This window comes from Lynx canadensis, chromosome X, assembly GCF_007474595.2.
Source record: "Lynx canadensis isolate LIC74 chromosome X, mLynCan4.pri.v2, whole genome shotgun sequence".
NCBI lineage: Eukaryota > Metazoa > Chordata > Mammalia > Carnivora > Felidae > Lynx > Lynx canadensis.
Window position 1 is genome coordinate 42,021,413 of NC_044321.2, and position 12,794 is coordinate 42,034,206.

Below are 12,794 nucleotides of genomic sequence, written 5' to 3' on the forward strand. Positions count from 1 at the left end.
AAAATTTTTTTTCAATGTTTATTTATTTTGAGAGAAAGACAGAGAGACAGAGAATGAGCAGGGGAGAGGCAGAAAGGGAGACACAGAATCTGAAGCAGACTCCAGGCTCTGAGCTGTCAGCACAGAGCCCAACACGGGGCTCGAACTCACGAACCGTGAGATCATGACCTGAGCCGAAGTTAGACATTTAACCCCTTTTGTTCAGTTTTTCTGTGAACCTGAAAGTGCTCTAAAATATTAAGTCTATTAAAAAAAATAGGGGGGCCTGGTGGCTTAGTCGGTTAAGCGTCCGACTTTGGCTCAGGTCATGATCTCGCAGTCCATGAGTTCAAGCCCCACGTCAGGCTCTGTGCTGACAGCTCAGAGCCTGGAGCCTGCTTCAAATTCTGTGCCTCCCTTTCTCTCTCTGCTCCTCCCCCACTCATGCTTTGTCTCTCTTGCAAGAATAAACAAACATTAAAAAAATAAAAAATAATAATGTCCACGGGTCACTTAGAACATATTTTCCATTTCAAAACAAAACTAGAATCAGCAGACCTTTCCCCAGGCCTCTTACGCCCTCTGGTGGCCACCAGAAGAAACCAGCCTTACCTATCATCCAGGCTAGGGACCAGAAGTACCAAGCCTGCTCCTTTGGGACACCACCCTGACCAGGGATTTATAGTATATGGCTAATGATCACTAGACAGAGGGGATCACTACTCTACAGGACACTTTTCCCCAGCTCAAGTGAGCAAAATTCCCGGCAGAGTAGGAAGTACGAAGTCTGGAAGCCAAAAGCTCTGCATTCCAATCCCAGCTCTGCCACTCACTCGCTGCATGATTTCAGGTAAGCTACCTGAACTCACCAAGCCTCAGTTTCCTATCAAACAGGGGATATGTGATCTACTTGCTGGAGCTGTCAAGAAGCTCAGAGGAGCTTCAAGACCTGAAAAGGCTTTGTAAATAACCTAAGTCACCAGTCACAGAAGAGTGGACACTGGCCCAGAGACGATGCACAACTGAGGCCCTCAGAGAGTACCAGGTGAGTGGCTGGACAGTAAGGGATGAAGATGGGGGTGACAAAGGAATGCCCAGCAGCCCCACCATCAGGGCCCACCCCCCGGGAAGGTGTTACCGGCTTTCCAGAGATGACAAAGGTACCTGGAAGCCCTTAATGGGTTCCCATAGACAGCACAAAGACTCTTATTTGAGCACAACACTCCAACAACCAGGTGCCTGTCCACAACCAAGAGACTGTGGACTAGTACACTCCAGCCAGTTCCCCCAAGTCCATCCCTGTCCTGCAGGGACAGTCATATCCCAACACCATGGTGCCTGCTCTAGCCAGGGGTCACCAGCAGGGAAGCTACAACTATGACTAAAGGCGCAGACTGGACAGAAAGAAAAGTTCTTAAAAAGAAGGGCACACAGCAACCTCCTGCCCTCAAGTGTGTGTGGGGAGGGAGTGGGGGGAGATGAGATCAAGGTGATCAAAGAGGATAAGAGGGGCCCCTACTTATTCATCCAACAAAAGTTTACCAGGCAGCTGCTAAGTCAGACCCTGTCTGTATTAAGGCTGGCAATGAGGACGGAGAAATGAATCAGACTTGGTCTCTACCTTCGATAAATTCACAAATTGCTAGGGGGGTGGGGAAACAGGGAATGACCACACACAGTGTGAGCAGGGCAGTGAAAGAATTGAACACACAGTGCTATGAAACACAGAGGAAGGGACCTGGCCAGTCATTAAGGCTGGCACTTGAATAGAGGTGCCAGCTGACCAAAGGATCAAAACATAAAGACCTCCAGAAATGCTTGTTAACTGGTAAGAAATCACTTCTGGGGACACCTGGCTGGCTCTGTTGGAGAAGAATGTGACTCTTGGGTCTTGGGATTGTGAGTCTGAGCCCCATGTTGCGTGTTGAGATTACTTAAACTAATTTAAAAAAAATCACTTCTGCCACAGAACACTAGGGATGCCAAAGGCCCAGCAATGACTCCAGCACAGCTCAAGTCCTGGGTAGGACTATACAGGTAAGCAGAGCGGGGCCAGGAAGAAAGATGAACTCATATTAGCCAAATGTCTGCCCCTCACCAGGTGCCTGATGCAAAAGTTAACTTCACTTAATTGTTCTTATCACAGTCCAGCTGCCAGTGAGCATTAACCTTATTTGACAGAGGCAAAAGAGCTGGGGTTTGGGCACCAGCAAAGGCTAGTATAGAGGTAACAGGGGAGGCCTCATGAGCCACAGTGTAGAGACATACCTGGCAGCCTATCCTAGGAAAATCCTGGTTTGTCCCTAAAATTGAAGGAGGCCTGAATCTGGAGGCCAGACCACTACCTACCCATTGGCTTTAGCATCAGCAGCCTTAAGGGCTTAGGCTCTGGCTGAAACCGTGCCTTTCCCTTTGGGGAGAGAAAATAGGACATCATTGTCCTGGGCTCCAGAAAGAGATGAAGAGTCCCAGGAGCCTCTAGCATAGTCTCCTCCTTCCCATAGCTGGACAGGAGCCTCTGAGAAAGATGCCAACTTGGGAACTGTTTAGGAAAGTGGCCCAGGAAAAAAATGCTGGTGGGGGAGAGGGGCGGGGGCTAGTCCTGCCATTGGTAAGTTTAAGTTACAATGCTCTAGCCTGAGAAAGTCAAGTCCAGACCATGAATCTTACAAGGCCACTGCTGAGCCTGTCGGTGAGTCCCTGCCACATCTCTGAGCCTCCATAAGGGGACTGGACAAAGTTCTCTGACATCAGGGGATCCCAGGAGCAAGACTCTGCAACCTACTGGTCCAAAGGCCCAAAAGAAGTTAAAGCAGGGGCGCCTGGGTGGCTCAGTCAGTTAAGCGTCCGACTTCAGCTCAGGTCATGATCTCACAGTTTCTGAGTTCGAGCCCCACATCGGACTCTGTGCTGACAGCTTAGAGCCTGGAGCCTGCTTCAAATTCTATGGCTCCCTCTCTCTCTGCTCCTCCCCCTCTCATGCTCTCTCTCTCCTTCAAAAATAAATAAAAACATTAAAAAAAATTTAAAAAAAAAGTTGAAGCAGACTGTGGGACCCAAGTAATTTAGGTTCCAATCCAGCTCCACCAATTACTAGCCATGTGATGAACCACTCTAAAAACTCCGCAGTATTCCAATCTGTGAAATAGGATAACAAGCTTCCCAATAATAGGGTTACTGGGAAGACTCCAATATTACATGACTTTACCCAGCAGAATAACATTTAATGGGGTTTCCTTCTTCCCCTGGAATACCCCTATAGTAACCTGAATGATGACCACCCACAGATATCAGAGGCCCTAAACCTGAAACCTGTAAATGGTACTTTGTAAGGAAAAAGGGTCTTTGGGGTGTGATTAAGTTAAGGGTCTTGAGATGGGGAGATTACCTTGGGAGTATTCAGGTAGGACCTAAATGCAATCACAAGTGTGAGAAAGACCTGACACAGAAGAGGAGACCACACATAAACAGAGAGGACAGTATGAAATCAGGCAGAGGCTGGAGTGATGTGATCACAAACCAAAGAACACCGGCAGCCACCAGAAGCTGGAAGAATACTGGATTCTCCTTAGAGCCTCTGCAGCAAGTGTGGTCCTGCCAACACTTAGATTTTGGCCCAGTGAAACTGGTTTTGGACTTCTGGCTTCCAGAACTGTGAGAGAATACATTTCTGTTGTTCTAAACCACTCAGTTTGTGGTAATTTGTCACAACAGCCACAGGAAACTAATACAACCCATTTGTAGCACTCCCTAGTGTGAGCCATGAGGCTATATGGCATGGTTCCCGTCCTGCAGGATCTACCTCTCTAGCATTCCCCCAGGGAGAGGATTAGAATGAAGGCAGCAGGGGCTTGGAACTCCCCCTCCCAGTTTGGGAAGCTACTGACCCTGCCTATCAATGAATGAGCTGCCACTGAAGACAGAGGGGGCAGGGGAAGATGGCAGCAGCAGTGGCAGCTCTTGGGCAGATGTCTTCCCAGAGCCCGTGGCCAAGAGGTGTTTAGTATTCTGGCCTTCACAGCTCTGTCCCAGCAAGTCTGATGCCAAGACCACCCCTCTCTCCCCCCAAATCACCCAGGAACACTGGCTCAACTCCATGGGCAAAACACAGGCAACCCATCCAATGAAAAACAGAGGCGCACTGCTCTCTAAGGAGCAACACAAGCTCTCCAAGGTGAAGGAATGGGAAAGGAGCAAGGACCCAAACCTGCTGCTGGGCCACTGAGGGGGCAAGGGGAGAGGGGCTGGGTTAAAAAAAATGAAGATTCTATCATTCTTCAACAAAAAGAAATGAAGTATTGCTGCATACTACAACACGGATGAGCCTTGAAAAGAATATGCTAAGAGAAAAAACCCAGATACAAAGAATTTCACATTGTAGGATTCCATTTGTAGGAACTGTTCAGAATAGAAGAATCAATCAAAATGAAAAGTAGATTAGTAGTTGCTGGGGCTGGGAGGCGATGGGGGATTGGGAGATGGGGATGGTGCAAAGTTTCATTTGCAAGTGATGAAAATGTTCTAAAATTGATCGATCGTGGTGATGGGTGCACAACTCTGAATACACTAAAAGCTACTGAATTGTACACTTTAAATTGGTGAATTCTATGTTGTGTGAATTCTCTCCATAAAGCCGTTAAAATTAAACAAACCCAAGGGCTGACAACAATGGCAGAGGAGAAGGAAGCCAAACATTGTATGAGACTTCGTAACACACCCCCATAAGCCAACGGGCCTTACCCAAAACTTTCAAAATGGGGAGGGGGAGTGGGGAGCAGGGAATTAAGAGATTACAACCAGCTTCTCAGAAATGAGTCCAACCTCCCTCCTCATTATTACCCATTTCAAGGCTGGAGAAACTGAGGCCCAGAAAAGGGAACCGCCTGAAGATACAGAACTCAAACCCAGAAAGCCCAGGCAGGGACCACTTCCTGCTATAAGATTCTGTCTCCCCGCCAAAGGAATCCAACGGTTCCTGGATGCCAAAGGGTCTTTGCTAACAAAGCTCAATTGTTAACAAAGCCTCCCAGGGAGAACCTAGATTGTCCTGGGGAAACTGCAAGAGAAGAAATCAGCCAAGCTCCGAGGTGGACAGGCACTCCTACACTCAATAACCCCAGGCATGGGTGGACTCTTGGGGGTGGGGGGAAGGAAGCTGAGAGTTTGCCTGAAGCCATAAAACAGCCAAGTAGGAGACCCTAGGGTTTGAACTCAGGCCTGCCCAGCTCCAAAGCCCCCAATTTTTCCACACACAAACCTACCTCTACACCATCCAATAGGCCCCTTGACGGGCAACCCCCAAGTCTATTCACCATAACACAGCTGGACATAAAACATCACTGCCTGCCAACCCCAAACCTCACACTGAACAGACACTTGTCCTGCCCACCAAGCTTGGGCAAGGGAAAGAGGAAGAGGAACCCAGTTTTTCCTCAAAAGACACTCACCATTCTCTGTCACCTCTAGGTCCCGAGGGCTTCGGTAGGAGTTCCCTAAAATCCCAAAGCTAAACGACCCTTCACCAGCTCCTTACCTGACCCATGAAGAAACTGAGACCCAGAGAACACAGACCTAACTATTCTGGTTCATCCAGCAAAGCTCCAGCAGAGTCAGAGTGGGAACCCAGGTACTCTGGCTACAGTGCCAGGTCCAGTACCTCTGACCACCTCCGCATTGCACACCCCATTCTTAAAATGCTCTGAGGGGTCCTCAAGCTCTTTTCACAGTGTAGATTCGGTAAGGCAGCCATGCCTGGAAAAGAAACCCCCAACATCACCACCTCCCTAGCACCAGGACCCCAGGGTGCCAAAAGGGCTCCTAAAATCAGCGGAGGTAGTCACAGCATCCAAACAGACAGGAAGTCTGAGTAGTCGGAACAAGGATCCACCATCTGGGTTTCCTCTCACCAACTTCTCTCTTTTCCACGGGATCTAATGGGCCTCAAAGGCTATAAATGCCCCCAGGTGATAGTTCAGGACAAAGACTGGAACCTCAGGAAGAATCTCCGCTCTTCTCATCCCCAGAAAGCCCCAAGTTGGACCAAGTGAGGCAGGGAGAAGCATCTTATTCTCCTTTTGTCCCAAGAAGTGTGAAGACAGGAAAAGCCTTCCCCCTGTCATTGGGAAGGCATCATGCAACCACAGAGTTTTATTTCCACGCATATTCTTATGGGAACAAGTATGGGGGAGGGACTCCCAGCCTAGAAGATGCAAAGGGGGTGTAAGGAGATGTCTTTCTAGTCACCATGTCAGCACGCAACTTTCTTCCTTTATGTCCCTGGGACCAGGGATGTAGCATTCTCTAGTTCTGTGGAGGAAAGGCAGCCTACTACAATCAGGGAGAGAAACAATTCCTGGCCCTGACCCTGTAGACTCAGACAATTTATTCTACCTGTAGTAGTAAAGGGTAGAAAGGTATCAAGGACAGGGGGCTCAAGACAAGGCCCTGGCCCCTGTGAAGTGCAGAAAGATTTATCTGAATCAAGGGGAATAGGAATATGGGTAGAGAATTTCCCTGGAGTGGGAATGTCTCCAGGAAGAAAAAAGCTTGTTGAAAGCAATTCAGAAAGCTCAGGATATTTCCAATCCTGGAAACGAGAAGCAAACAGAGCTGGGTCAGGGAGAGACTCAGAGTTATCTCCTAGTTCTTGAGGGGAGGCCTCAGCCCCAAGTCCCCAGTACCTGGCAACCTTCTCATAGAAAGTAGGAAGATCTTCTTGGCCTGTGAGAGTTCAGGTAAGGGGTTCTTAGGACTATATAGCACCCAGGTCCTTCTGTTCAATGGCAGAGGCCTCAGGCCACACTGGAGAGGACCTCATGTCCCTCTCCCTGGTAAGAAAGGATTGCCTGGTTGTGGGGAGGGGGAGAGCGCCTCATACCCAAGGGGGACTCAGGTCTCTCCTTAAGATAAATGATCTCTTGTCCCTAAGGAGAATCTTAGGCCCCTAGGAAGAGGCTCAGCCTCTTCCTCAGAATCCTGTCCTATCCATGTCCCCAAGGGGAGTAGAAAGTTCTTGGAATTTAGTTCATAAATGGCCTGAAGCCCAAGTCCCCAAAGCAAAAAAATCCCTCAAAGGCCCCTTTAACGGGTATACCTATGCTATCTAAAGTGAGGTGACAATTGGTACTTTCAGGACAGACTCAGGTCTCAGGTCCTAAGGTGGGTAAGGTGTCTCACGCACCTGAAAGAAAGTTTAAACTGTTAGAGGGAGACTCGGGACCCTATTTTCCAGGGACTCCCTATCCACGCCCCTAAGAAAAGGGTCTTGGGGCTCAATTCCGAGTCCTAAGGTAGAAGGAGTCCTCCTGTTCCTGAAGAGATCCTTAAATTCCTTGAAGAGAGAAGCCCAGACCACATTTCTAGAGACACACCAGTCATTGGAGTATTCATGGGTCTCTTGTCCTTGAGGACAAGCTCAAGTGTCCTTGGCTCAATGAGTCTCAGGCCCTTGATCCATGGGAAGACCTCAGGTCCATCTCTAGGACTCCATGCTGCTCATGTCCCCTGAAGACTGGTATCAGGCTACAGTTCCCAAAGCAGGGATCTTACATCCCTTACAAACAGCTCAGGCCCTTGGAGCAGGGGGTGCTCAGATCCATGTTTCAGGGGGAGAAGGGGCGTTTTTGGACCCAAAGTATGTTTCAGTCTTTCATAATTAGGGTAGAAGAACCTCATATCCCTGTATTTGTGTGTGTGGGGGGGGGGTGTCTCAGACCTCCAAGAATACTCAGACACCAATCCCTGAGGAGAAAGGACTTCTGTGGATGGGGGGTAATCCATCTCCTGAAGAGGCTTCAGACCCAGTCTCTGTAAGCCCCAGTTCATAAGCAGGAGGATCTTAGGCTCAAGTACCCAAAACAGTGAGGCTTATTTTCTTGAAGAAAGGCTCAGGCTGGGGAGGTGGGGGAAGAGAAGAGCTGAAGGTCTATCACTTAAAAAAAGCTTAAGCTCCTAGAGAGAAATTCAGACTCTTGTCCCCAAAGAGGTCTCAGACCACTGAAAGGAAGCACAGACTCTTGTCACCTGGAAAAGGGATCAATCTCATGTACCTTAGTAGTTTCTGGTCCATGAGTGTTAGTTTTGGCGCTTGTCCCCAAGGGGAAGGGAATCTTATCTCCATGAAAGTCGTTTTATTTCCCTGAAGAAAAGCTAGAAGATGCCCTTCTCTAAAGGGAATGTATCTGTGTGTGTCAGATACTTGATTCTAGGAGACGGAATCTTAGGCCCTTGAAAAAAAGGCTTAGAACCTTTAAGGAAGTCGCTGGAATCCATTGGAATGGTCCTGTGTTTTGTTCCCCCTGAAAAGTAAAGGGAGGGGTTGTCCTGTATGTACTGTCTCAAACTCCCGAAAATGGTTTAGATATCTTGGGGACACTCAAAAATGTATAAGGTTTCCATCCTATTTGTGTTCCCCTGAGGAGAAATCTCAGACCCTATTCCAAGAGGAAAGAAAATCTCAAGACACAGAACACAAACCAAGGTCCCCTGGAGTCATGAGACTCCCCTCTCAGGTGGCATTCCTACCTACTGGCCCTACACGAGGACGTCTCAGGGCCCAGAATAATGGCTATGGGTCCCAGAAGAGACCACGGACTCCATCGTTAAGTCCGCCATCTTATCTGGGGCTTCTAACCCTCAAGTCCTTGGTGGGGGGCAGGGAAGGGGTGTCCTAGGCCCCTACCACCAGAGAAGAATGAATGCCAGGCCCCGGGAGAAGACGTAGGTCCCTTGGGGGGACCTCAAACAGCCTTCCTTGGGTCCCTATCCAGTCTGGGGATCCCACCCACCACATCCACTCACCTATCACCCCCAGCCATACCTGCTCAACGGTTGCGGGGTCCATAGCCTCGATGCGAGCTGCAGCCGCTTCGTATTCGTCCTCACTGTTGTAACCCGCGCCGACCTCCTCACGCTCCGGACTGCCCCCGCCAACCGCTCCGACCCCGGGGGCTTGACGTCGCCGCTTGCTGTGGCCTGGCCCGGAGCAGCAACCTCCCACGCCTACGGTTCCGCCCACGCCCACCACCACGCCCGCCGCGCCCACACCCGCCGCCGCTGAGCCCAACGCGTCGCCGGGACCGCCGCCGGGACCGACAGGGCCCCCGCAAGGAGGAGGAGAGGCCTGCTGTGGTCGCGGACCCGCCACGGCGCCAGGCGGCACGGCCAGCGCCCAGCGGTGAAGCGCTCCCGGCGGCCCCGGTAGCGGGCCCTGAGGCGGTGGTGAGGCCCGGGAACGGGGCCCCACGACTCCCGAGTCACGGTCGCGGTCGCCACCGCCCACACCCGTGCCGCCGCCGCCCACGCCCACACCCCCGCCGCGACGCGGCGCCGGGGGCAGCGGCCCGGGCGGCGGCGGTTCGTTGGCGGGGTCGGCGTCGGGAGGCGGCGGCTTCTTTTTGGGGAGAATAGTCATGGCGGCACCGCCGAGTACCCCCCAGCAAACCCGGCGCGAGGCACGCTGGGATAGAACCCGGATGAGGGGGCTACTGTGGTGCGCGAAGCACGACGGGATCGGCGGGACCCGGATAAAGAGATTGAGGCACCGGTTCGAGAACCGTCGGTGGCGCGCAGGTCACGGGGCAGGAGAACCCGGATGTGAAGTCCTAGATGATGGCACCGCGGCGAGTTTGTCGTAGCCTTTTCTCCAAGTCCAACAAGTTTACTGCTATGCTCGCTCGTTCCGGCCTGCCGCTTCAAAGGAAACAGAACCAAAACAAGCACCTCTTCGCCCCGCCCCCTCGCAGGTTCTTGAACTACCGGGTGGGGCCCCGGGGCGCTGCGCACGCGCGCCAGGGCACAGTCCCGCCTCTCGTTCGGAAGTACGTGGGCAAAATCTTCGCCGCCGCCAAAACAATTGCAGACACCAACCAATCGAGGCAGTTGCGTGGGTCTACGATGATGCCCACGGGCCAATCAGAAGCTAGCGATCGCCCTCCCGTGCCCTCCGTCTCAGATTTCAGTCAAAGTCTGCACTCTCGTTCCTTGCCTTTCTTTCTCTCAACCGTCCTGTCGCGCTCTTCTCTCCCTGAGGCTCTGACTCACAGGCGGGGGTACTATGACAGCACAGTGCGGCCGGCTCCAGGCGCGACAATTTGAAAACGACTCCCTGCCAGGCTTCCAACCTGGCCGCAGTCAGCCGGACTGACTGGAAAATATCAACACTCCCAGAGCATAGCAATTCCCTGAAGCGTCACTTCCGGTCCCACCCACCTGCAAATCCCTGTCCTGCCGAGAGGCGGGCTCCGCTTCACCCTGGCAACAGGCCGAGTTCTGCGGTAATTGGTTAAGAGAAGCCGTCACTAACGTCGGATTGGCCAACCCCGGGACAGACCTGCATCGTGGGGACCTTGGGTATTTGCGAGGCAAACACGCCCTCTTTGGCACCACTGCGCTCCCGCCCTCGAGTTGACCTCCCCGCCTCGGTGGCTAGTGCGCAAACGCGCCACAACCTTCCCACCGTACACCGCTCCCCCCCCAGAGTTTACCTGGATTGAGCAAAAGTTTAGGAACCAGCACTGTCCACCAGCCAGCGTCCCGCAATGGGGTTGGTAAAATTCCTGGTAAAGAGCGGCTGGAGATCTACAGGCTAATCGTAGCTCTGCTCCTCCTGTCTGAGTGATCCCTGACAAGTCATTTAACATCCACCCCATCCGCAATTCAAAAAATTATTTATTTTTTTAGTAGTCTCTGTACCCAAGGTGGAGCTCAAACTCACAACCCTCGAGATCGAGTCGCATGCTCTTCCCACTGAGCCAGCCAGGGCCCCCATCTGCAATTTCTACTTCTCTGTAACATGGCAATGATAATTCCAATTTAAGGATCAAAGATTAATGCTTGTAAAGGGCTTAGTGCTGTGCTTGGCACAGAGTTAAGTGCTCAATAAATTAGTCTGAATGGCAGTGCAACGAAAATGATCCCAGGCTTTGGAGTCAGGAAGACATTAGTTCCAGCCCTCCATGGACTGTTACCAACTGTATGACTTTGAACAAGTCATTGTCTCAAATTTGAGATTACCCATGCAAAACGGGAATGATAATGCCTGCCCAGACTACCTCAGGGAGCAGTTATGGGGTTCAGATAAGCTTATGAGCTGAGAAGTTGTTGCGAGAGGTGATGGCTTGCTGCCAGTCTCAGGAGTCAAGCTGTACAACATGTTGACTGAAAGAAAGATGATCAGAAATCTCTTCTGAGTGCCACCTAACCTTCTTCCTTCAGATGCCGACCTTGGTTCAGTTCTTCCTTCAGGAATAATATTCAGGAATACTCCTGAAGAAATGACTACAAAAAGAGTGTTGTGTTTTCTGCTCTGGAGACTTAATGGGAGAGGACTCACGTTTACTAGGCTTATTGTGTTCAGGGCACTGTGCCAAATGCCTGTGCATGTTATCACATTGAATCTTCTCCTGAACCTCTCACGTGACCTATATATCCCATTTCCTACTGGATATTTGTCTAGCACTACACACCTAAACATGAACTTAGGATGATCATTGTAGCTAATCTTCACCAAGTACTTACTATGTGCCTGGCACTGTGTGTGAACAACTTTGATGTTCCTTTTGACAGGGAATGGTGCCCCCATTCAGCCTTTGCCCAAGCCAGAACTTTTGAGTCAACCCTGCCTGCTCCCTTTTCCTCAACTCCCACATGCCTGTCAATCCCAAGTCTTGCCAACTCTACCTCTCAAATCTCTTGACTCTCCAACTGTTACCACCACTACGTGGTCCAAGCCACCATCACCTACCAATACTGCAAAAGCCTCCTCACTGCTCTTCCTCCCACCAGGACTGTTTCTTTAGAATCCACTCTCCACAGCCAGAACCATCCTTCTGAAATGCAAACCTCATGACAACTTTCCTATTTAAAAACCTGCAGAGGTCTCCATTATCCTTAGGATGAAGTCCACAATCTGTATCATAACTTCAAAGGCTTTTTGTGAGCTGGAGTGATCTCTTGCTCTCATCACAACCTCACACTCTCCTCCCCAGCTGTACTGAACTCATTTAAGTTCCCCAAGGGCCTTGGGCTTGCTCTCTAACCTCTAGGTCATTGTACATGCTGTACAATGCCTGAAACGTTTTTATCCTTTTACCTGGCCAACTCCACCTCATTCTTTGGGTGTTGGCCGGCTTAGGTCCTCCTGCCATCTGCATGCTTCTGCAATCCCATCGATTTTAGTCCTACAACACTACATTGTAATTGCTTAACTATCTGCCTTCCATGCTCACCTCGGGAGATCAGAGACAATGTCTTCTTTACCCATCTTTGTGTCACTAGGGCTAGCATGTGATATGCAGTTAATAAATATTTAGTGGGGGCACCTGGATGGTTCAGTCCATTAAGCATCCGACTTTGGCTCAGATCATGATCTCGCGGTTCACGAGTTCGAGCCTCACGTTGGGCTCTGTGCTGACAGCTCAGAGCCTGGAGCCTGGTTTGGATTCTATGTCTCCCTCTCTCTCTGCCCTTCCCCCACTGGTACTCTGTCTGTCTCCCTCTCAAAAATAAATAAAACATGAAAAAAATTTTGGGGCGCCTGGGTGGCGCAGTCGGTTAATCGTCCGACTTCAGCCAGGTCACGATCTCGCAGTCTGTGAGTTCGAGCCCCGCGTCGGGCTCTGGGCTGATGGCTCAGAGCCTGGAGCCTGTTTCCGATTCTGTGTCTCCCTCTCTCTCTGCCCCTCCCCCGTTCATGCTCTGTCTCTCTCTGTCCCAAAAATAAATAAACGTTGAAAAAAAATATTAAAAAAAACATGAAAAAAATTTTAAATATTTGGTGAATTACTGTATTATGTTATTATACATGTATTATATTT

General features: G+C 50.5%; 1 protein-coding gene across 6 annotated transcripts in view; it reads right to left on the reverse strand.

Moving 5' to 3' along the window:
- Positions 1-10,124, reverse strand: part of OTUD5 (OTU deubiquitinase 5) — a 29,572-nt gene extending 19,448 nt beyond the window's left edge. For 2 of the 6 annotated variants that reach the window (XM_030306429.1, XM_030306430.1), the window contains exons 1-2: positions 8,798-10,123; positions 8,226-8,276 (exon numbers count right to left, since the gene is read on the reverse strand). In XM_030306429.1, coding sequence (XP_030162289.1) covers positions 8,226-8,276; positions 8,798-9,391 — 645 coding nt within the window. In that variant the 5' untranslated portion in view covers positions 9,392-10,123. Of the gene's footprint in view, positions 1-8,225; positions 8,277-8,797 lie in introns of all 6 variants that reach the window. The other 4 variants (XM_030306433.1, XM_030306432.1, XM_030306431.1 and 1 more) reach the window with 3 other exon arrangements.
- Between the last annotated feature and the right edge of the window lie 2,670 nt (positions 10,125-12,794).